This window comes from Salvelinus alpinus, chromosome 26, assembly GCF_045679555.1.
Source record: "Salvelinus alpinus chromosome 26, SLU_Salpinus.1, whole genome shotgun sequence".
Classification (NCBI taxonomy): domain Eukaryota; kingdom Metazoa; phylum Chordata; class Actinopteri; order Salmoniformes; family Salmonidae; genus Salvelinus; species Salvelinus alpinus.
The window spans coordinates 12,693,871-12,719,638 of record NC_092111.1 but is presented as its reverse complement, the minus strand read 5'-3'; the positions used below and the strand labels follow the sequence as shown (position 1 = coordinate 12,719,638).

General features: G+C 42.1%; 1 protein-coding gene across 2 annotated transcripts; it reads left to right on the top strand.

The window, feature by feature from the left end:
• Positions 1–605: 605 nt before the first annotated feature.
• Positions 606–25,430, top strand: LOC139554726 (ceramide synthase 2-like). 2 transcript variants are annotated; one of them, XM_071367798.1, is made up of 11 exons: positions 606–706; positions 11,267–11,449; positions 11,750–11,867; positions 13,565–13,683; positions 14,167–14,224; positions 14,345–14,395; positions 14,766–14,858; positions 16,316–16,444; positions 16,654–16,760; positions 17,065–17,218; positions 23,950–25,430. In XM_071367798.1, the coding sequence occupies exons 2-11, from the start codon at positions 11,268–11,270 to the stop codon at positions 24,106–24,108; spliced, it is 1,170 nt and encodes a 389-aa protein (XP_071223899.1). In that variant the 5' UTR covers positions 606–706; position 11,267; the 3' UTR covers positions 24,109–25,430. The 2 variants fall into 2 exon arrangements, with proteins under 2 accessions (XP_071223899.1, XP_071223898.1); XM_071367797.1 differs by lacking the exon at positions 606–706 and adding an exon at positions 1,217–1,745.
• The last annotated feature ends 338 nt before the right edge of the window (positions 25,431–25,768 follow it).

The following is a 25,768-nucleotide window of genomic DNA, read 5'->3' as shown; positions in this document are numbered from 1 at the left end:
CAGACTATGCTGGTAAAGCAGCTTTTTGAAAATGAGTAATTGGCTTTGATACTCTGATTGGTTAGAGATGATCCAATCGCTGATGACTTTGTTTTGTACAACGCCCCTCCTCACTATAAACCACTTCAATGATGGTTGTCTGACTAAAGTATGTAGCAAAAGAGAGCAGTGGAATAATTTAATTTGAGTTGTCATGTTAATTGCCGCTTAGATAATAGGCTACAATTAATTAAAAGATTTTGTCTAATAATGTGATTCATTCTAGCTCTAACACCAACAATTTGTTTCATAGTCATTTATTACAGGTCAGCCCCACAGATACTCAGCAGATCTTCAGATAAAATGTACACAGGTCAGTGCGTGAAGCCAAAGATTGCCTGTTATGGAAATACGCGGGAGGGGGCGAGATCAGGTGGGACCATTCTAGCCAATGAGAGGGCGTATACGCGTGTGAACAGTGTATAGAGATAAATGTTTTTTTTGTTGACAAAATTCGACACTCATTGACTTCCATACAAAAAAATCTCTCACTTCGTAAGCTTATTTTTCTTCGACAGATTTTGGGCGGAGTAAAACCTCTTGCTTCGCTTCTTCCTATCTGATGTAGCCTAGGCTCAAAACAACTGTGGCAGAGAAGAAGTGAGAGGGATAAATGGGCCCAAAATCAGTTCTCCAGCAGGTGGCATTTCTCGTTTTTGCTCACCAGGTGAGATGGGTATTTGTACGGTGGTCAATGAGTTTTGAATTTGGTTAACAAAATAATGTATTGGCATATTTTTTACTTATTTGATCGAATAGAAATGTCGCAATCATTAGGTTGTTACGAGTGTATGGATATAAGTAGGACACACGTGACAGCTTGGCAACTGAGAAAAAAACACTTGAAATTGTCTGGTAGTCACCCCGCCTATTTCTACAATTTATCTACTTAAAATGTGATTTTAAACTTAACCTTAATGACATTGCTAACCTTATACCTAAACATAAATTAAAAGCAAATGTTTGTTTTCATTTTTTTGGGGGGGGGGCTGTGGTAATTAGTGGAAACCGGTGTGCCTGTTCACACGCATATCTTCCTTCTCATTGGCTAGAATGGTCCCACCTGAATTTGCCTCCTTGACGACTGCCTTCCATTTTTTTAAGAAATGTATTTTCATTGTTAGAGCCGGCACTAGAGTATCTGGTCAATATAAAGGATAATCTGTCGACTGTACTAGGGCTTGGCAGATGCGTCCCAACAAGTTCAGGCGTTTTCGCATGCCGTGAACGTCACTTTAAATAGCCTGATCCTCGCCACTCCCACTGTCCCGACTCCTACCCTTACCTCAGTGCTCCTACTCTACCATCTTCTACTCTCATTCCGTTTGTCCAAATGAAAAACCGGGCTAACCGACGTCCATTCTCGGCAAACATCTGCCATATTGCTCCGAGAAAGTAAAATAACTGTTCTGGGCCCTCATCCCAACAAAAAGTAGAAGTATTTCATAAGGGAGAAAGTTCTACAAGCCAAGGGGAAGCATTACATTTCCCTCGAAAATGCAGAAAATTGGCGATGATCGAGTGGCCGGATAATAATCTTCAATGCAGACTCCAGCCAATTTTCATAATCAATTTGGATTATCGCTGATGGCGTCGTCGGCATAGAGCTCAATTGCTTATTCTATAGGAGACATACAGCAACATTCCAGTTTCCGCGTTTTCACACTGCGGCGAATAGGCCTACCTGCGTGAAAGATAAAACGGAGGTAAGTTCCCACCGTTATATGGAACTAGATGTGATACAAGTTTTGTTTGAATTCTTGCAATTGACATTTTAAAACAGGCTACGTTGGACTACTCGCCTCGCCTTGTTAGTATTTTAACATTCACTCTCCCTTGGATAGTTAGTACCCTGAGATGCGCGCCTATAATGGCTTTTCCGCAAACTTGTCACCCCCTTGCCACACAAAGAGAAATATACTTGAATATTTTCAAATAATTCCGGATGACAGAAACTCCTGTCAACTGGAGTTTGTCCGAATAGGCTATGTGTTTATCTCGTGGTGATGTTTGTTTAGGAACACAGCGATAAATGAAGGTCATGGTTTGAAATGCAACCATGAACTATCGCACAATAACAGGTTGGAAAGAAGAAAATCGTGAAAACGAATGCTTTGGACGTCCATCGTTTACTTTGGTTGTGGAGGAAAATAGCCTATAACGAGTTATAACCTACAGATGATGAAACGTAAGAAGTCCCACACCCTAAGGAAAGTTACCGGAAATGTTTAGAAGGGTGTGATTGCGGCCCGCAATTCGGAGCGTTCCTTCATTTGCAGGAACCCCTCTTTATTGGGTCCAATTCTATTGGTCAATTTTTAAGATAGGACTCCTGTACAGTAGCTGGCGGGAGGCAGCGGGCTACACCAGTAGCTAATTAGTTAGGACACAAGTAGACAGTGACCTTCGCCCCCGCTTTCAGGGGCAACACCTGTCGGTAGCTAGCTAGCTAGGACCATAGCTGCGGGAAGTAGGGGTGCTGCAGCACCCCCTGAAAAATCAGAATAAATCAATTATAATTGAAAAAAGTATTCACAGAAGTAGTGCACTCGGCCTTTACTATTATTAGCGGACCAATATAGATGTCTGTAGCACGGGCAACATTTTTTTAGTATCTCTGCTTTGTGGTATCATTGTGGTATAATTAATGTGCAATATTTTATCATTACTTAAAATATGAGTGAAATATTTTTTTATTTATTATGTTAACCTGCTTCTCTGTGTTGGAATGGTGTGGGCATACCTCAACAACAGAAGGTTGTTGGCATATACCAATCTTTAAATGCTAGTAAAACTAAGTGCATGCATTTTAACCGATTGCTGCCTGCACCCTCCCGCCCGACTAGCATCACTACTCTGGACAGTTCTGACTTAGAATATGTGGACAACTATAAATACCTAGGTGTCTGGTTAGACTGTAAACTCTCCTTCCAGACTCACATTAAACATCTGCAATCCAAAATTAAATCTAGAATCGACTTCCAATTTCGCAACAAAGCCTCCTTCACTCATGCTGCTAAACATACCCTCGTAAAACTGACTATCCTACCGATCCTTGACTTCTGCGATGTCATTTACAAAATGGCCTCCCAACACTCTACTCAGCAAACTGGATGTAGTCTATCACAGTGCCATCTGTTTTGTCACCAAAGTCCCATATACTACCCACCACTGCGACCTGTATGCTGTCGTTGGCTGGCCCTCAATACATATCTGTTGCCAAACCTACTGGCTCCAGGTCATCTGTCTTTGCTAGGTAAATCCCCGCCTACTCAGCTCACTGGTCACCATAGCAACACCCATCCGTAGCACGCGCTCCAGCAGGTATATTGCACTGGTTGTCCCCAAAGCCAACACTTCCTTTGGCCGCCTTTCCTTCCAGTTCTCTGCTGCCAATGACTGGAACGAATTGCAAAAATCACTGAAGTTGGAGACTTATCTCCCCCTCTAACTTTAAGCATCAGCTGTCAGAGCAGCTTACCGATCACTGTACCTGTCCTGTACACAGCCAATCTATAAATAGCACACCCAACTACCTCATCCCTATATTGTTACTTATCCTGTTGCTCTTTTGAACCCTAATATCTCTACTTGCACATCTGTACATCTATTACTCCAGTATTAATGCTAAATTGTAATTAATTCGCCTCTATGGCCTATTTATTGCCTACCTCCCTACTCTTCCACATTTGCACACACTGTACATATATTTTTCTATTTTCCTTTTCTATTGTGTTATTGACTGTACACACTTTTTTTCACCTTTTATTTAACCAGGTAGGCCAGTTGAGAACAAGTTCTCATTTACAACTGCGATCTGGCCAAGTTAAAGCAAAGCAGTGCGACAAAAACAACAACACGGGTTACACATGGGATAAACAAATGTACAGTCAATAACACAATAGAAAATCTGTATACAGTGTGTACAAATGAAGTAAGGAGGTAAGGCAATAAATAGGCCATCGTGGCGAAATAATTACAGTTTAGCAATTAACACTGGAGTGATAATGTGCAGGTGAGGATGTGCAAGTAGAAATACTGGTGTGCAAAAGAGCAGAAAAAAAAACACATGAAGTAGGTAGTTGGTTGGAGGGGCTATTTACAGGTGGGCTGTGTACAGCTGCAGCCATCGGTAAGCTGCTCTGACAGCTGATGCTTGAAGTTAGAGAGGGAGATAAGTCTCTAACTTAAGTGATTTTTGCAATTCGTTCCAGTCATTGGCAGCAGCCAAAGGAAGTGTTGGTTTTGGGGATGACCAGTGCAATATACCTGCTGGAGCGCGTACTACGGATGGGTGTTGCTATGGTGATCAGTGAGCTGAGATAAGGCGGGGATGTACCTAGCGAAGGCTTATAGATGACCTGGAGCCAGTAGGTTTGGTGACGGATATGTATTGAGGGCCAGCCAATGAGAGCATTCAGTTTGCAATGGTGTGTAGTATATGGGGCTTTGGTGATAAAACGGATGGCACTGTGATGGACTGCACCCAATTTGCTGAGTAGAGTGTTGGAGGCTAATTTGTAAATGACATCGCCCAAGTCCAGGATCGGCAGGATAGTCAGTTTTACAAGGGTATGTTTGGCATCATGAGTGAAGGAGGCTTTGTTGCGAAATAGGAAGCCGATTTCTAGATTTAATTTTGGATTGGAGATGCTCAAAATGAGTCTGGAAGGAGAGTTTGCAGTCTAGCCAGACACCTAGGTATTTATAGTTGTCCACATATTCTAAGTCAGAACCGTCCAGAGTAGTAATGCTAGGCGGGCGGGTGCGGGCAGCAATCGGTTGAAGAGCATGCATTTAGTTTTACCAGCGTTTAAGAGCAATTGGAGGCCACGGAAGGAGTGTTGTATGGCATTGAAGTTTTTTGGAGGTTTATTAACAGTGTCCAAGGAAGGGCCAGATGTATACAGAATGGTGTCGTCTGTGTAGATGTGAATCAAAGAATCACCAGCAGCAAGAGCGACATCATTGATATATACAGAGAAAAGAGTCAGCCTGAGAATTGAACCCTGTGGCACCCCCATAGAGACTGCCAGAGGTCCGGACAACAGGCCCTCTGATTTGACACACTGAACTCTATCTGAGAAGTAGTTGGTGAACCAGGCGAGGCAGTCATTAGAGATACCAAGGCTTTTGAGTCTGCCGATAAGAATACAGTGATTGACCTTGGCCAGGTCGATGACGACGGCTGCACAGTACAGTCTTATCGATGGTGGTTATGATATCGTTTAGGAACTTGAGCGTCGCTTAGGTGCACCCATGACCAGCTTGGAAACCGGATTGCATAGCGGAGAAGGTACGGTGGGATTCGAAATGGTCAGTGATCTGTTTGTTCACTTGGCTTTCGAAGACTTTAGAAAGGCAGGGCAGGATGGATATAGGTCTGTAACAGTTTGGGTCTAGTGTCTCCCCCTTTAAGAGGGAGATGACCGCGGCCGCTTTTCAATCTTTAGGAATCTCAGACGATATGAAAGAGAGGTTGAACAGACTAGTAATAGGGGTTGCGACAATGGCGGCAGATAATTTTAGGAAGAGAGGGTCCAGATTGTCTAGCCCAGCAGATTTGTAGGGATCCAGATTTTACAGCTCTTTCAGGACATCAGCTGTCTGGATTTGGGTGAAGGAGAAGCGGGGGAGGGCTTGGGCCAGTTGCCGTGGGGGGTGCGGAGCTGTAGGCTGGGGTTGGGGTAGCCAGGTGGAAAGCGTGGCCAGCTGTAGAGAAATGCTTATTGAAATTCTCGATTATCGAGGATTTATCGGTGGTGACAGTGTTTCCTAGCCTCAGTGCAGTGGGCAGCTGGGAGGTGTTCTTATTCTCCATGGACTTTACAGTGTCCCAGAACTTTTTGGAATTAGTGCTGCAGGATGCAAATTTCTGTTTGAAAAAGCTAGCCTTTGCTTTCCTAACTGACTGTGTATATTGGTTCCAGACTTCCCTGAAAAGTTGCATATCGCGGGGACTATTCGAAGCTAGTGCAGTGCGCCACAGGATGTTTTTGTGCCGGTCAAGGGCAGTCAAGTCTGGAGTGAACCAAGGGCTATATCTGTTCTTAGTTATACATTTTTTGAAAGGGGCATGTTTATTTAAGATAGTGAGAAAGGCACTTTTGAAGAACAACCAGGCATCCTCAACTGATGGGGTGAGGTCAATATCCTTCCAGGATACCCGGGCCAGGTCGATTTAGAAAGGCCTGCTCGCAGAAGTGTTTTAGGGAGAGTTTGACAGTGATGAGGAGTGGTCGTTTGACTGCGGACCCATAACGGACGAAGGCAGAGGCAGTGATCGCTGAGATCCTGGTTGAAAACAGCAAAGGTGTATTTAGAGGGCAGGTTGGTCAGGATGATATCTATGAGGGTGCCCATGTTTATGAATTTGGGGTTGTACCTGGTAGGTTCCTTGATCATTTGTGTGAGATTGAGGGCATCTAGCTTAGATTGTAGGACGGCCGGGGTGTTAAGCATATCCCAGTTTAGGTCACCTAACAGTACGAACTCTGACGATAGATGGGGAACAATTTATTCACATATGGTGTCCAGGGCACAGCTGGGAGCTGTGGGGGGTCTATAACAAGCGGCAACAGTGAGAGACTTATTTCTGGAGAGATGGATTTTTAAAAGTAGTAGTTCGAACTGTTTGGACATAGACCTGGATAGTAAGCCTGCGGAGTTCTGTCCATCTCTACAGTAGATTGCAACTTCTCCCCCTTTGGCAGTTCTATCTTGACGGAAAATGTTGTAGTTGGGGATGGAAATTTCTGTATTTTTGGTGGGCTTCCTAAGCCAGGATTCAGACACGGCTAGGACATCAGGGTTGGCGGAGTGTGCTAAAGCAGTGAATAATGCAAACTTAGGGAGAAGGCTTCTGATGTTAACATGCATGAACCCAAGGCTTTGCCGGTTAGAGAAGTCAACAAATGAGAGCGCCTGGGGACACACAGGGCCTGGGTTAACCTCTACATCACCAGAGGAACAGCGGAGGAGTAAGATAAGGGTACGGCTAAAGGCTATAAGAACTGGTCGTCTAGTGTGTTCGGAACAGAGAGTAAAAGGAACAGACTTCTGGGCGTGGTAGGATAGATTCAGGGCATAATGCACAGACAAGGGCATGGTAGGGTGCGAGTACAGTGGAGGTAAACCTGGGCATTGAGTGACAATGAGAGAGGCTGCATCTCTGGAAGTGCCAGTTAAGCTAGGTGCGGTCTCAGCATGTGTGGGGGGTGGGGCAAGGGAGCTAACCGAGGCATGTAGAGCAGGACTAGGGGCTCTGCAGTAAAACAAAACAATGAGAGCTACCCTAAACAGCAGTATACAAGGCATATTGACATTAGAGGGAGGCATAAAGCAATCACAGGTGTTGATTGGGAGGGCTAAGACAACAATGGGTAAACACCTAAGACTACAACATGGGTAGATGGCAATGAATGGGTAGAGTGTCAGTTAGCTACACAGGCTGGGGCTGACAGATAAACAAAATGAAGTACCATGTTAATGAACGTGTAACTGTTTTTTTTGTCGCACTGCTTTGCTTTATCTTGGCCAGGTCGCAGTTGTAAATGAGAACTTGTTGTCAACTGGCCTACCTGGTTAAATAAAGGTGATATATATATTTTTTATATATTTGTGCATGTAGACTGATTGGACAGCTCACCTTCCTATGGTAGATTACATCATTTTCAATGAGGAAATAGGAAGCATTTTTGAAAAGGTCTGTTTGAGGTGGGGTTTGAAAAAGTGTTTTTTCTCCAATTTATGCTTTGGCCACATACAAGTATAGGATGAGTCAACAACATTATTTGGATATGAGTTAACAGAATATTAACTTTTAAAAGTAATTTTCACTGAGCAGTTACTTTGAACACAAGCATGAAGATGCCCACAATGGGATGCTTGAGGGGGCGCGTTCCTGCAGGTGTAGCAACGCCCACATTGCGGGCCACAATCTAAATCCAATCAAATTGTATTTGTCACATGCTTTGTAAACAACAGGTGTAGACTAACAGTGAAATGCTTACTTACTGGCCCTTCCCAACAATGCAGAGACAACAATAATAAAGATAATAACACAAGGAATAAATACACAATGAGTAACTGTAACTTGGCTAAATACACAGAGTACCAGTACCGAGTTGATGTGCAGGGGTACGAGGTAATTGAGGTAGATATGTACATATAGGTAGGAGTAAAGTGACTAGGCAACAGTATAGATAATAAGCAGTAGCAGCAGCGTATGTGATTAGCTTGTTAGTGCAAAAGGGGGGGTCAATGCAGATAGTATGGTAGCTATTTGGTTAACTATTTAGCAGTCTTATGGCTTGGGTATAGAAGCTGTTCAGGGTCCTGTTGGTTCCAGAGTTGGTGAATCGGTACCGCTTGCCATGCAGTAGTAGAGAACAGTCGATGACTTGGATGGCTGGAGTCTTTGACTGTTTTTAGGCCCTTCCTCATACACCGCCTGGTATAGAGGTCCTAGATGGCAGAGCTCGGCCCCAGTGATGTACTGGGCTGTACGCACTACCCTCTGTAGCGCTTTGCGGTCGGATGCCAAGCAATTTCCATACCAAGCGGTGATGTAGCCAGTCAAGATGCTCTCAATGGTGCAGCTGTAGAACTTTTTGAGGCTCTGAGGACCCATGCCAAATCTTTTCAGTCTCCTGAGTGGGAAGAGGCATTGTTGTGCCTTCTTCACCACTGTTGGTGTGTGTGGACCATGTTAATTCCTTCGTGATGTGGACAATGAGGAACTTGAAGCTGTTAACCCGCTCCACTATAGTCCTGTGGAGGGGGTGTGCTCTGCCCTCCATTTCCTGTCCTCCCCACAGTGACTCAACACGGATGCTAAGCTACAGGACTGTAATCTGACCACTTCCGTATTGAGTGCATCACTGGTACTTCCTGTTTGCTTATAAGCAGGAATCAGGAGGATGGAGTTATGGTCAGATTTGCCGAAGGGAGGATGAGGGAGAGCTTTGTATGCGTTTGTGTGTGTGGAGTATTGGTGTTCAAGAGTTTTGTCGCCTCCAGTGCACAGGTGACATGCTGGTAAAAATGAGGTCAAACGGATTTCAGTTACCCTGCATTAAAATCCCAGGCCACAAAAAGCACACACTATTGGAATGCTCGCAACATTTGTTTCCTCTCCGGACTGATGACAGTCTACTTTGTATTCAATCAATTCATCTCATTTCACCCTCTGACTACAATGTTTCATTTTGCGGTGTTATTTGTGAAGTTTCCCTCCATGTCCTTTGACATTGTAAGTAAGTTCATAAGTCACCTGGAGGGTAAAGGAGATTCCAGGATCTGCTGTTTTTTAAGCAAATGATGTGACAAACACCATGCATATGCGTGCTATACTGACCAACTACTCCATCAATTAATTAAGTATGTGGCATACTATTGTTGGTATGTTTCCCATACATACTCTGTAAAAAAAAAAAGTGAAAAAAAAAATATCCAACTTTCTCTGAAAACTGCAAGAATGGTCCTTCCTCCTGTGCAAACAAAGGCAGGCGCCAGAGCGCCACAGCCCTATTAATTCACAGTAAGCATAGGAGTGTTCAAAGTCCATGCATGCAATCCCTGTTAAACAATCAACAGACAGGAGAGGGGCACTGGGTGTCACACAGTGACTGGTTTGTTTGGAACATCTCTCTAGTGTAGCTGGCACTGAGGCTTCCCTATGTGAATACTCTTAAACCCTTTTGTACCAAGAACTGTCATCGTAAGTGAAAATAACCCCCCCCCCCCCCCCCACCCCCCAAAAAACAAGGCATCTCCTGTGCCTAGGATTGTGTAAAAAGTGTGATGTTGGGCACAGATCTGCGCTCTCTCTGCATTCATTTGATGATCTGGCTTTGCACAACTATCAGTGTCACAGTCAGTGTGTGTTCTAAAATAACCAAGCGGGTAGTGTGGTCATGCTGGCCTCTTGCCCTCTGACAGACTTCAGACACAAAGGTGCCTCAGTAAAATGAGAATCAGGCCCTCTTATTTACACACCATTTCTAACAAAACGAGTAAACCCTGCCAGTAATGACAGTAGCAGTGATGTCATAGTGGCTTTGAGAGTCTTTCACAGCATATCCCATTGCCTGTGTTGTAATTAAACCTACACAGCATCTTGCCCACTCAACTAGTATCAATGGCTGCATCTATGCCACAACAGCTGCTCTGCATTGTCAAAGCTTGTATTCAGATAGCTAATGGATTCATCTGGGGAATGTCAGGAAGTCCTGCAGTAGGTGTTAGAAGCATCTGTAGATTGTTCTTTGTTATACATTCTTATACACCAGGCCAACGCATTGTTGGAAATGTTGATGGGTCAGATAAGGTTGTCAGTGTATTAAGTGTCACCAGCTCGCTCATGTTTTCATGGCTGAGTGACTATGCAAATATGGATGGATGCTCCAGCACACCAAGATCAACATGACATAATAATCACATCACAAATGATCGCATAAAAGTTATGGATGCAAATAGTAATCCTCTTTTACCTAATGATATTTAAAAGGTAGCTAGCTAGCTAACGTTAGCTAAATAAAACTGTCTGGCTTGCTAGCTGACTAGGCAGGCTGAGGTAAATAAGTACACTAGCTAACAACTTCAGTCTAAAAACAGCTTAAATTATTTATTCCTCTTTAACAATATTTTCTTATAAAGACATATGTTTAAGAAAGAGTGTTCTCTTTCCCGTCTTTTCGATCCTTCGAAGCAGCAGGTAGTTGGCAGGTTGTCACCGTTAAAAACACCAACCATCCTTGGAGAGCAATTCTGAGGTAATAATTTTGCGCGGGCTGAGCGAGCGCTTATGAGGCGAAATGGAACTAGAATTCCCCGCGTCCTCCATCCTTCGTGACCGCTACGAGAGCCAAGCAACCAGCATAGCAACGGACACTTTGGTTCATTACGTAATCCGGTCAGAACTTCTAGAAGTTCTAGCAACAGCCCTAGCAACAGAAGCTAGACCTCATCAAATCCCATTATGAAGCGGGGTGAGATACTTTTTTGACAGGGGGACACTATTTGGCATGACACACCCACATTTTAAATTCACTAACACAACAATTCCGTACAAATATTTGTGGCAGCATTCCTTTACTTAAACCGTTTTGGATGTTATTTTGGTATGTGATCTAACAAAAATGTTTTGAAGTCAGACTGTACCTGACACCAAAAAAGCCTTGTCCCTTTACCCCTTTGTCTGTATCTTTCTTTCTTTCTTTCTCAGAATGCTGACCTGGCTTAGGGAGCTTAGTGAATGGATCTGGCAGGACCGGTTGTGGTTCCCAGCGGGCCTGGGTTGGGCCAACCTCAAGGACCGGGATGGCCAAGTCTTCGCTAAAGGAAGGGATCTCTGGGTCATCTTCCCCATCGCAGTATGCTTCCTGATTGTACGACAGATATTTGAGAGGTCAGTACTCCAGGCCCAAGACCAAGAATCCTTTGGGCCTTGGTCAGAAGTAGGGACACCCTATTCCAAGGGAATAGGGTGTCATTTAGGATGAAACCAATACCTCCCCTCGCCACCTCCTCACATTGCAATGGCCTTGCTATGTTCCATTAGTTTGCTGTTGTTTTTAACCCTTTATTGCTCAAATCTCGTTTTCCTGTTCATCTGGCCTTGTTGACTTGTGTTCAATACAACAATCATAACTGATTTACAGTTCCTACAACACTTTCCTGTCCTCCTTTGCTTCCTCTGACTATCCAGGACCGTGGCCGTTCAACTTGCCTCTTTACTTAGAGTGAGGGAGAAACCGCGTGTCAGAGCTGCTCCCAACACCACACTGGAATCCTATTTCTGCAATGCATCAAAGTTCCCCTCACAGGTAATTGCACAGCATAACTATAATGCTACATACCGGGGTCAAACGCCAACACCTTCCTAATCCTACATGTGGTAAACTACCATACAGTTCCACTGACCAAATCCAAGTGGCCACACAGTTCAATAGTTCACACTGCACAACTCCTTAGTCAAATCCATGCACAATTGCTACATTAAATCAACCATTATTTAAAGTGCATTCAAAATCGCAGCACACTTTACAGTAAAACAATAATTGAAGGAGACATTAGCACATAAGATGTTAAAGGGATAATCCACCCCAAACCATTTAATTCCTATGATTAACTGTGTTAAACAACACTAATATGTGAAAACAATGTTTTTTGTGAACACATTTTTTTATTTTGTTATAACAAGGCTGGTAGCAATGTGAAAGTCATTGGAAATCTGTTGCAGTTGAAGTCGACTACAAAACATGGCTCTCTCTGGGTTGGTTGGTTGGCTAGCTAGTTAGCAAACGTAGCTACACTACACACAATAATACCAAAGTCAATATCAGTATGTGAAGTAACTAGCTAGCTGTAAAATTGCCTGAACAAACGAGTGCAGAGTACGTTGCTATGGCAACAACGGCCCTTTCCCACGTTTTCCACAGACACACAAAGCGCATTGCAAGATGGTACTTGATGGAGAAACTGAGGGTGCATTCGTAAATTCACTCTGGCTATCAACTCCGGTTTCAGAGCATTCTCGTCTGAGTGTGCCAGGGAGCAGAATACCGGAGGAATTTACAAACGCGCAACACTCGTTGAATACGATTGGTGTCAGTCAAAATTATTTTTTTATTAAATTGTTGCCAGCAGGACAGTTAGCCACCAATGCTCTAGATAACATGTAGACAACCTAACCAGCTCAGCTAAGGTGAGTAAAATGGTCAGAGGGAGGTGTTCTCTCATTCGTGTCTGGAAAGTAGCTAGCAAGCTAGACAACTTCAGTAAGTTAGCTTAGGTGCTTGACAGCCATTGTGAGGTCAGAACGCTCAGATCAACCCTACTGGACAATCTGACAACCCTCTGAATTTCTGAACGGCCAGAGCGCACTCTGAGCACACTCAGGCACTCCACAGTGAATTTACGAAAACACCCTGAGTTGAATCATTTGGGACACTGTTTAGATTGAGCACATCTAAGCGAAATATATTATGTACTTCGTCACGACGATATGAACGGATGGATGTGTTCTTGACAAGTATACCCACCCATACCATCTATTGGCTGATTTGGCGAACTGGAGTGCAGGTAATTATTTTAAAAGCGTTATGAAATGTGATGGTGTGTTATCTCCTATCTCTAGTGACGAGAACCAGGTAGCTATGACACGTTCCTACACGATTTCCTGATTTCACAGAAGGACCACATAGAGGATAAATCATTGTGCAATCTGGAATGACTCATAAGAGCCTGTTTCTGTAGCGTAAGGCAGCTTGATGTACAAGTTCACCCCCTGAACAGGACGCTAGTCTAGTTCAGGGCCTTACCCCCAATTTGCAGTCTGGAGTCTCAACTTTCCAATCTCAGGGCAGACACTAACCACAAAGCCACTGAGTTGGTACACTAATGAAACAGACCTTCACCAAATTGACAGGAGTTTCATGTTTGTATTTATTTGGGGGGGGGGGGTGGATTATCCCTTTAATTTAAGTGTATATTGCTCTTAACCCTCGTTTCTCTCTGTCAGAGTTCAGTGGAGGAGTTAACTAAACAGTCGGCCTGCTCGGTGCGGCAGGTCCAGAGGTGGTTCCGACGGCGGAGGAACCAGGAACGGCCGAGCCAGATCAAGAAGTTCCGGGAAGCCTGGTACCCTTAGCAGCCAAGTGCAAACCCACAAGCCTTATTTTTCTATCTGTGGTTATAAAGTCAGAGGCTACACTCATTTCTGTATTGAATATGGTTGAAATCAATTGTTTTAGCAAAGAAAGTATGGTACCGCTAACTGAAATGAATAGTAGCGGAGCAGATGAACATGGTTGAATGGAACTTGCACTTGCCCACATTTTAATTAATTAAACAACCTTTATTTATTTATTTCCGATGTGGGCGTATTTCTACTGTGTAACATGTTATGTGCCTTCTGTAAAAGTGCCTGCTATTGTCTTTACCGTGATTTGACGTGAGTCTTATTCACCTGATCAAAATATAAGCTCCCTTGTATAGTTTACAGGTAGTTGTAGCTCATGTTTTGCTTTGTCTTGAAGGAGCCATAGTTTATTGTCTATCTGTTGTGTGAAGTTGTGTTCTGTTCATATGGGGTTTCTGAGGTTGCTGTGCGTTCTCTTACAGTTGGAGATTTACCTTTTACTTTCTTGCTTTCATTGCTGGCCTGGGTGTCCTAATTGATGTGAGTACCACCATTTACTGTTGGCATATATTTTCTCTAGCAATGCTTTGCCTTTGTAATGTTTTATACCTTTGCGTGTGCCATTTTGTGTTCGTGTTTGACACTGAAATCTCTTCCTAGAAACCATGGTTCTATGACATGGAGGAGATGTGGAATGGCTTCCCCACACTGGTATGTACATTTTGTGCCACCTTTTTTGCCCACATTTTCTATAAGACTGTTGGTCTCTAAATTTTAATTGGTTTTAAATGTTTAGTTGGTCTAAAATCTTTACAAAGTCAGTGTCTGCCACAATATGGGAGAGTCACAAGCAAATTATTTTTCAAAGGTTCCCAGTACATGAACAGTTTTTCATGCTTGTTTATCAAATTCGATGAGCTGCCTGATTGAAGATTCCAGTTTGGTATTTCTAGACACCTTTTATGAATGAAAATGTATGCATGCATGAAAATGTAAGCATGCACTATACTTTAAGTAGCTTTAGAAGTGTCTGCTAAATACCATATCTTTTTTTATATTCAATGTTTGTTCTCTCTTATAGCCACTGCTGCCTTCTCAGTACTGGTACTACATGATTGAGCTGGGATTCTACATCTCGCTACTATTCAGTGTGGCAACGGATGTCAAGCGCAAAGTAAGTGGAGCCTAATTCAGAAACATTGACAATTTACATTCAGTACCATTTACAGTGGTAACAGGAGAGACTGTCGTCAAGAGGGCAGAGAGAGCGATAAAAGCAAGCTAACCTTATCTCGACAGATGTCAGTTAGGGAATCACAACTAAGTTAGGAAGGGGGGGTGTTAGGGGTGTTAATTTAATCTGTGGGTTAATGTGTGACCGGCACACTGTGGAAAGGTATGGCAGTGGAGACTGATTGACCATGTTTTCCAGACTTATTTATTTTCCAGCCGACGAGTCCAAACGAAAGGTGGCAACTTTTCAAAACAGTCAGCAGACTTGACTGAAATCCAGTCCTGTTTGTCGGTTGATTTGACAGACACAATGAAATATTGCGGCTGATCCAAAACAATGGTGTCATTAAGTTAGCTGTAATTGCAGTGGAATTCCAAATTGGGCTTGTTTTTTGTTCAGGTTTTCTTTGTAGAGTTTTTAGTTCAGTTGTAATTGGAAAGTGCACATGGCTACATGCACTCAGTGTTTCCATTTATGAAAATTGCACATTAATAAATCAGCGCCAGCCTGTATGACTTCCCCAACTATCTGTTACATGTCTCAAGTAGCCCGCGAAAGCCAGCCTGGATAGAATGCACGTATGTACTAATTTACCATGTGCAAACTATCGCCACGGTCCGTGTCATGGTGAAACTTGCACTCCTGTAGATCTGAAATAATTGGCTGGTGAAACTTGCATCCAGCCAACCAGAAAAGCAAGGCAAAATGATTCAGGCATTCTTGAAAGTCAAGACAGTCTTTGTCCTGCAAAGAAACATTTATTTTTATAGTTGCATTTTTTTTTAAATTAGCAAACAGTAGGCATTTAGAATTAAATGTGGTGAAGCTTTATAACCCACGTGCCGTGCATAGGCCTACCTTCAAAATGATTCCCTAATCATAATTTATTTGAAAAACACAGTTTCCATTATCATTTGTCACAAAGAAAGTTAGACATAAGAAAAATAAACCCCTGTCGAACAGATAAAAAATGATAATTTCTCCTATAGCTGCCGTTTCCATGACACATTTTTGTGACATTGATTTTGTTGAATAAACCTGGATCATTGGAAACATTTGAACTACATGACTCGGTGTTGAAACCAGGTGTCTGTAACCGTAGCTTAGGTGTCCCTCCAGACATTTCAATCTTTGAACGTTTTGCTAATATTCCGCAGTGTTAAAGCTCTAATTTAAAATAACTGTAGTTCAGAACGACGCATCCAAAAGAAACTCGATAAGCAAGTTACGAGTGAGGAACGTCATGACCATGGTGCCATATCCATCAGAACTAGTTTCAACAAGATCTTAAAGTGAACTACCACCACCGCTTTTATGACTGAAGCTGATGTGCAGTGCACAAAGTAAACTAAACATTTGCATAACTGACAAACTCCACCTCTCTCGCTCTCTTCAAGGATTTTAAGGAGCAGATTGTTCACCATGTGGCCACTATTCTGCTGATCAGTTTCTCGTGGTTGGTCAACTACATCCGTGCCGGGACTTTGATCATGCTTGTGCACGATGCCTCAGACTACCTACTGGAGGTACTGCCCCCCCCCATACCCAATCTTATTGATATGATAAGTATAGAAGAGTGAGTGTTATTTCTATATGGAAAGTCATTGTATTATCATTATAATAATAAATGGTGCTTATAGAATTTCTACTCACAGAACTGGTCATACTGTTAAGCCTGCCATCTAGAGGAGAATATAGGAAACAGCAACCATATATTTATTATTTTTCCTTTTAGTCAGCAAAGATGTTCAACTATGCAGGATGGAGAAAGACCTGCAACTACATCTTCATCCTGTTTGCAGCTGTGTTCATCCTTACCCGCCTTGTCATACTCCCCTTCTGGTAAGATGCTCAGATCTTGGATGACACTCATCTGCATCCTAGAGGCAGTTTCCCGGACACATATTAAGCCTAATCCTGGACTAAGAAGCCTTTTCAACTGAGCTTTTACATTGAGCTTGCTTTTTAGTCCAGGACTAGGTTTAATCTGTGTCTGGGGAAACTGCCTCCATATGTGTCAAGTATTATTTTCTGTCAGTGATACAGGATGCAATGCATTCTGGGGATTTACTTAAGTCTTTGTCAAAATGCTTTTGACTGCCCATGCAGAGCTGTATTGACTGGATCTGTCTGTTTCTTTCCCCAGGATCATACATACTACGTGGGTGTACCCATTGACCCTCTATCCCCCTTTCTTTGGGTTCTACTTCTTCAACGGGCTGTTGTTTGTGCTACAGTGTCTGCACATCTTCTGGGCTGGCCTCATCCTGCGCATGGCCGTCAAGTTCCTACCTGGAAATGTATGTATTCCTGAACCTAATCACTATAGGGAGAGGTTTCCCTGGACAGAGATTGAGCCTAGCCCAGAGCCCTATACTATGTATGTGGTTTGAGGAGTTTAGCAAGGTAACTCTGCGTTCAACTCGGGATAACCGGTACTACGAACGTGGCTCACCTTTTTTAGCCAGGTATATTTCTATGGCAACGAATACTTCAGAACTAATCTGCTCCCGGGCAGGTTAACTCAGGGCTAACTCTATTTATCCCGAATGAAGTGTCTGAGCTGCGAGTTGAGGACCAATAAAATCATATTACCTTTCGCAAAGGTTGCATCATCATCACCTTTAACTTGAGTAAGACAACTTGTTAAATATTTTATTAGCCAAATGTTTTTTTGTGTTAAAAAAAATTGTCGTGTTAAAAATACCTAGCACATTTAGTAATGACAGAATGCATTTGAAACTTCATGTATAGTCAAACTTGTGTGCAAATTATTTTATCGATAGGAGTGGGGAAAAAGGTGCTCAAACTACGTACGTAATATAGGGCTCTGGAATATGAAGCTAAACTGAAGCTGGCTAGCTTTAGAAAACCCTAATACCCCTAACGACTAAAAGCAAACTCAATGGAGAATTTTCATTGAAAGTGCTTTTTAGTCCAGGGTGAGACTTAATCTGTGTCTGGGAAACCGCCCCTATGTCAAAATGTTCTGATCCTCACCGCTCTACTTTCTATCACCCAACTGTACATGTAAACCGACTGTTTGACATCACCACTCAAACTCAACGTTTACTTGCAATTATTTTGATGTGGTTGTCTTACCTAGTTAACTTAAACCTAGAGTCGTCCATTGAAACAATAACAAAGCGACACCCCGCCTCTGTTTTGGTCAAAAGTTTAGGGATGGGCCTGGAGAAATGTAGCCACTCTCAAATTCATAGACGGGGCTATGGATGCAAGGACTGACCATCCATGATATAATTTTTTATTTTTTTACCATGTTCATTACTGTTTCTTAATATTTAGATTGCTTATACACATTGGCGTGAAATAAGCTTGTATTTTGGGTTCTAATGTGGTATGACAGTTTAACTAAGCTCATGAAGCATTTATCAAATTAAACAAATATAATAAAATGTTATTAGTCACATGCGCTGAATACTACAGGTGAAATGCTTACTTATGAGGTCCTAACCAACAATGCAGTTTCAAAATATAAAATACGAATAAGAAGTAAAAGTAACAAGTAATTAAAGAACAGCAGTAAAATAACAATAGCGAGACTATATACTGGCACCGGTTAGTCGAGGTAACTGAGGTAATATGTACATGTAGGTAGAGTTATTACAGTGACTGTGCATAGATGATAACAGCGAGTAGTAGCGGTGTAAAAGAGAAGGGGGGGTGTATATACAGTGCCTTCAGAAAGTATTCCCACCCTGTGACTTTTTCCACATTTTGTTGTGTTACAGCCTGAATTTAAAATGGATTCAATTCAGAATGTAGGGTCACTGGCCTACACACAATACCCCATAATGTCAAAGTGGAATTATGTTTTTAGACATTTTTACAAATTCATTCAATTAAAAGCAGAAATTTCTTGAGTCAATAAGTATTCAACCCCTTTGTTATGGCAAGCCTAAAGTTCAGGAGTAAAAAAATAAATAAAACATCTTAAGTTGCATGGTCTCGCTGTGTGCAATAATAGTGTTTAGGCCTCCTGAGTGGCTCAGTGGTCTAAGGCACTGCATCACGGTGTTAGCTGTGCCACTAGAGATTCTGGGTTTGAGTCCAGGCTCTGTCGCAGCCGGCCACGACCGGAAGACCCATGAGGCAGCGCACAATTGGTCCAGCGTCGTCCGGGTTAGGGGAGGGTTTGGTCGGCAGGGATGTCCTTGTCCCATCGCGCACTAGCAACTCCTGTGGCGGGCCGGGCGCAGTGCACGCTGACACGGTCGCAAGTGTACAGCGTTTCCTCCAACACATTGGTGCGGTTGGCTTCAGGGTTAAGTGGGCATTGTGTCAAGGAGCAATGCAGCTGGGTTGGGTTGTGCAGCTGGGAAGGGCACCGATTGGTAGTTGGGTAAAAAAAAAAAATAACACTACAAAGATGCAGGCGTCCTTCCTACCTCAATTACCGGAGGAAAGAAGCCGCTCAGGGATTTAAATCAATAAGAGTTTAATCCCTGTGATATCAGAAAACAACTGAGGATGGATAAACAACATTGTAGTTCAGGGATGGGCAACTTTGATGGGGGTGGGTTTCACAAAAAAACAACTCATGAAGAGTGGCCACAGTGGCCCACCACCACCTTGCAAGCAAAACATTTTCTTGACAGCAAAGATACAAAAAATTTTTTTAAAGTTAATTTCCTGCAGTTCCTGCACATTTTGCCATTGGGGCATAGAGAAAATGTTTGTTTTGAAGCAAGTTTGATGCAATTGTAAAAGTTGTCATGGGGCAGAGAAAAAAATAGCAGTTTTGAAATAGCAGTTTTAGAATGTCCTGCAATTCTACACATTTTGCAATAGGGTGGAGGCAAATGTTTGCCGTTTTTAATATGATAACTGATGATCAATGGACCCCACCCTGGTCCGTAATTTTACCATGCTCACTACAAGTTTAGATGGCTGGACGCTAGACTAACATACCAATCTTTTAAAAAAATGCTGGCATGGGCTAATTGATGTGACTGCTGATGCACAACCAAATGTTGAAATTGTACCTTGTGTATTCTATTATTCTATCTAAACAGTAAAAATAAATAAAAATGAATTGGTCCATGGGCCTACAAAAAGGCCCCCAGTTGCCCATCCCTGTTGTAGTTATTAATCCACAATACTAACCTAAATGACAAAGTGAAAAGACTGAAACCTGTACAGAATAAAACATATTCCAAAACATGTATCCTGTTTACATTAAGGCACTAAAGTAAGACTGCAAAAAAATGTGGCAAAGAAATAGACTTTGTCATGAATACAAAGCGTTATGTTTCTGGCAAATCCCAAATAACACATCACTGAGTACCTCTCTTCATATTTTCAAGAATGGTGGTGGCTGCATCATGCTATGGGTATGCTTGTCATCAGCAAGGACTAGAGTTCTTTTTGGGGGGGCACAGGGAAAGTCCAAGAGGAAAACCTGGTTTAGTCTGCTTTCCAACATGCACTGGGTGACAAATTCACCTTTAAGCAGGACAATAACCTTAAACACAAGGCCAAATATACACTGGAGTTGCCTACCAAGATGGCATTGAATGTTCCTGAGTGGCCTAGTTACAGTTTTGTCTTGAATCTATGGCAAGACTTGAAAATTGCTGTCTAGCAATGATCAACAACCAATTTGACAGAGCTTGAAGAATTAAAAATATTATTATGTGCAAATATTGTACATTTTGTTGGCAAAGCACTTAGACTTACCCAATATTTATTCAACTTTTAATTCAGGCTGTAACAACAATGTGGAATAAATCAAGGGATATTAATACTTTTTAAAGGCACTGTGACTTTTTAAAAAACGTTTTACCTTTTTATGGCATAAACACAACCAGTCATGTTTTCTTCTTCTGATTTGCCGAACAATCACTTCAAAGAGCTTATTTACTAGGCTACCCATGCGCATTCAACGACACGCAACATATTTCCAGCCTCCAAACAGTTCAGTTGTTACACCAAAAAAGTGTACAGACATTTTGCGATTGCCATTAGGCCAGAATTTACGCGCCAACTGCTATCCGCGCGTGTCTCGGCCACTCATATCTGCCTTGGCAAAATGTCAGTGCTCTCTTCGAACCACATCGCATTTTGGAACGTAGACTATACCACCTGTTTTCAAGTCCATTTGCCAATTTTTCATGCCTCTGACATGTAGTAATGGTGTAGTAGCTTATAGTTTTCTTGACATTTTTGTTTTCATTACTTTCACCCCTGGTTGATGCTAGTAGCCTAGTCAAGGATGCGTCAATGCAATGTGGGCACACAACGGCACAAACATAAAACTTGAATTTGTAGGTTTTAAATATCCCTCTAGTGGTTGACCTACTTTAAGAAATGCCATTGGTTGGTGGATATAAAGACTGTGGTCACCAACCTTTTTGAGTCAAAAGGCAAGCCGAGCTCTACCGCTCACATAAAACATATTTTTTAAGTGATTAAAAAAAAAAAGTAATGTTAAGCCTATGCAGCATTAACCTATTTAAAAACATTGGTGTAGCAATGGGTTTGTTCAGTAGGCTTTAGGCCTAATAGATTATCACCATATGTTGGCTATGCTTGAATTGCCCTGCCAATGCATTGTTCTCCTCAGACCATTTTTGTTTGATATAATTCAACATTTGAGGTAGGCTATATGATCACATTGGTAATGGATCAGTTGTTTTATTGCTTGTGAGGCACGGCTGAGTGAGCATAAATGAATATCATTAGCTTTTTTTAATATTTTTTTTACTGGTTTGATGGTGCCTGCCTCTGGTCAGTCTCAGCGGGGGGGGGGGGGGGGGAGACCGCAAGAAACTGAGGGCCGCTCTTCCTTTCCTCTGCTGGCACTGACCAAAAAGAGGACACAGTCTTCTTGTTGTTCAATCTAGTTATTTCCTTTAGACTTTGCTGAGGCCGTATGGTTGTTTTTGTCTGTCTACGTGGCTTTGTTTAGTAGGGCTACTTTGTCTGTATAATTATTCCATTGCTGATATGTGTGTCGCGATGCTTGCTTGCTAGTAGTGCTGTCCATGACAAAGAAATACATATCTAGACACACACCCTATGATTGAAAAAAATCTATTCTATGTAGGGTACTGCGTTTGTCTGATGTTTTAAGCACTGCGGTTAAAAATGATGACACACAAATTACTAAAGCGGGAGCCAGAGATCAATATAGCCTTAACAGAAGAAAAAAATAAACTGTTACACGCTTCTCCTCCCACCAGAGCATGTGAGCAAGCTCCTTTCCAACCGCTCTGCTAAAAACCGCTCCGCGCTCACCGGGGAAAATAAACTGTAGCTCCGAATTTGCTCCATTCATTAAAATCACAATTTAACCAACACCCATCTATTTTTGTGACTACCTGGAGCTACCATTTGGTTTCGAAGCATTTAAACCAAACGGATTTCAATAAAAATGATTTGAATAAACATGAAAAGATGAATGCATGTCATATTAAACAGCATATAAACATTAAATAGGTCAGGAGCCAGACGGGGCACTCTGCATTTAAACATTTTGTTGTATTAAATTATTATAGTCTATAAATTGTGCTAATAGGCTGTGACTTACTTAGAATGAAATACAAATTAAATGAAAAATGACTTGCTAGTGCCTTTGAATTCATTTTTAGAAACACTAGTTTGGCCAGTCTGGCTCATGTGATGGTCCCTGGAGAGCAGGCCAGCAGCGGAGAATATCCTCTCCACACTTGCAGAGCCACTGGGGATGCTGAACACCCTTTTGGCCACTCTTGCCAGGCTGGGCAGAGATGTAGAGTTTTTTTATTATAGGTAGGCTTAAAGGTTTTTAGACAAAATAACCCAACCAAAATGGAAAGCTTGAACGTGGGAATATGCAGGGCCTATTGGGCCAAAATCAATTATGGCCTATTGTAAATATAATAGACCAAAAATGAATGACACGTTTAAGAGATCTGATTTCTTGTTTCTAAATACATTGCTACAATGACACACTTAGTTATCTACCCACCTAGTTCCTTTCTTTTAGCATGTGCATGTAGTAAGTACACCATGCGGCTTTCAGGATATGTGTCTTTTCAGATTCCACAATGATTCTTAAGTTGTGGACACTACATCACCACACTCCATCTCTTGCTGTTGGTCCTCATCTTTGTAAGTCACCTTTTAGCACCTGTGTGTTTTATCAGTTTCTTTATGAAAATATTTAGCGAACTCCATGACAGTAGCTAAAGCATGGAGCTATTAGCAGCACACAAGTAGACTACAAATGCATGCTGGGGCGGTCATGACCTGTGCTGGTTAAGTGGGTGCTACTCGAGTTAAATTGGAGCGGGCGAGAAGGCCGACACTCCAGTCTCCAGTCAAATCAGGTGTATGTCCTTACTCAAAATTGACAGGAGCGCTCCAAACAAAAGACGATGAATAAATTGACAACTCGTAAATAGAATGAAATAAACATTGTAGAAATTATGGGAATTAATGGTAAATGTACTACTGGGGATACTGGTGTGCCATCCCCACGGCCTCCGCTTGTCTGATTGACACTGTGAATCAGACAGGTGTCTTGTGTGCAATACATTTTTTTTATATATATATATTTGCCACTGCTCAACAAAAAAAATCTTGGTCGACCAAAAAGCCTATCGATCAAACAATCGACCTGTCGACGAAATGGGGGTCGGCCCTACTTGCTAGTATTATTTATTCTCGCCCAGGCATGTTTACGGAGTGACGGGTCTTTCTAAAATAAAATTACTCATGTAGATTGTACAAATGTTGTGGTTGAGTTATAGTCTACAGTTTCATAGTAGCCTTTAACTGAAGATCTAAATACACCCCCCCCCCCCCCCCCCATGAAACTGATTGGTTGGTATGCAGATGCTGCATGGACGTTCAGAGAATATGCGCAAAGTGGAGTCCTGCACATGTGCAGAAGAAGCCCTGGGACCTCCAGCTGCTAGGAACCGGGGTCTAGAAAAGTTGGCTGTGCAGCCTCTGCCTCAACTTAAATGCATTAATTTGACCTACATTTGACAAAATGACTTAAATGTACTCTCTCCCCCATCAGGATATCGTTGAGGATGAGAGGAGCGACAGGGAAGAGACTGAGTCAGACGAGGAGGATGATGACCATGAGAAAAGGGAGAAAACAAAAAATGGCTTTGTGCAGAATGGCAATGGCCACACAGTGCTTAACAACAACCACCACCACAGCAAAATGGAGTGATTTGTTACAGAGACACCAAGGAGGATGTGTCAGGAATGGGGAAGAACAACTCCCATGAGGCCAAAGTAGGGCAGAATGGATGGTGGAAAAGCCACACACACACGCACACACCGCTGAATGATATATACACAAATAATGCTAAAGATCACACTCCTTTACGAGGCTCGGATGGGTTTCACTGCTCTGTAGATCACACTAGTTGAAGGAGGGAGGGGAGAGTTCAGGAAAGACTGCGATGGACCCAAACACACAGTAAAACTGTGCATGGTCTGAGCTGTCCAGTGCCTTACCAACAAACTGTTATTCCCTATCATTTCTATCCATCCTCCTCTATTTCTTACTGTTCTGAGTCCTTACATTGCAAATCATTCACTTAGGCAGGGATTCCCCAAACTGGGTCCTGGGTCCACGCTCTGAGTGTTGCTAGACTTAAACTTGACTGTTCAAATGCTGCCTTCTCAGTACACTGACACCCTTCCCAAATAATGACACACTGAGGTAAATGACATGCAATGTGCCAACACTTAAAACTGCCAAGAGAGATGAGGTGCTCTTAATGACCACAACATGGTACAGGTCAGTATAAGTGTTCAAATCACCATGTCAGACCACTAAAGCATACAGTAGCGATAATGGAAAATGAGTTATTGGATTGTAGTAGATCAGGCACTACTATTGCTGCCATGGCATTCTTATTCAACCTGGAATGTGCCATTGTTGTTAATGTTCTTGGTTAAGATTTTGTTGAAAAAAAAATATGGCGGTTAATAATTAAGTTGTTTTAATGGTTTAAAAGCTGACGAGTTGGGTTTGCATTGTGTCGATATTTGTCTTAGTTTATGCCGGTCTCCAAATGCAATGGCTCTTGGGGAGCAGAAAGCACACACCTTGAAATAATACTTTTTAAATGTTTGTTCATGTTTTGAAAATAACTTTTTAGTTATCCGATTTGATTTTGTTTTATTTTTTTTATTTAAAAAGTCCAGTCATTGATCCAGACACATTTCAGAGAAATGGTCTGACCTACCCAAACCAGTCCAACACTTAATTCAACCAGACTGGAGGAGAATATATTCATTAAAATCTGTATTTTTATGCCCATTCATCCAGAGGCACTTTATGGGTCAGCATAGACCCAAATACAACATTAAAGCAAAATGACAGTCCAGGCCATACAGTGATTTGGATTATGATTGGGGTTTACAATTACACTACAGTTTTCATTTCCTATTTATTTCATTTTCATGGAGTCCTTTTCCATTTCTTTGTAAAGCATTTGGTTCAATTCATTAAGTTTTTTAAATAAAATGGACACCAAAGTATGTTTTAGTTTTGCCTGCGCCTTATCTGTTACCTGTAAAAAAAAAAAAATATATATATATATATAAATCTCTCACCATGTCTCTTTTTAATTTCCTGTCTACCATCTTGCTCTATCTTTCTTTATTCAACTCTCCAATATGGATTACTTTTTGTACGTCCCAAATGGCACCCTATTACTACCTACATAGTGCACTACATTTGACCAGATGCACATGATCTCCCTGCAGTGCTGTAACATGTCCTTTGTTCCCCTTCACTTCTTCATGTCTTAGCGCAAAGACCTATCCCTATGACTCCCCCCTTTCCCCCCCAAAATACGCTTTCCCCCAACTAGTTT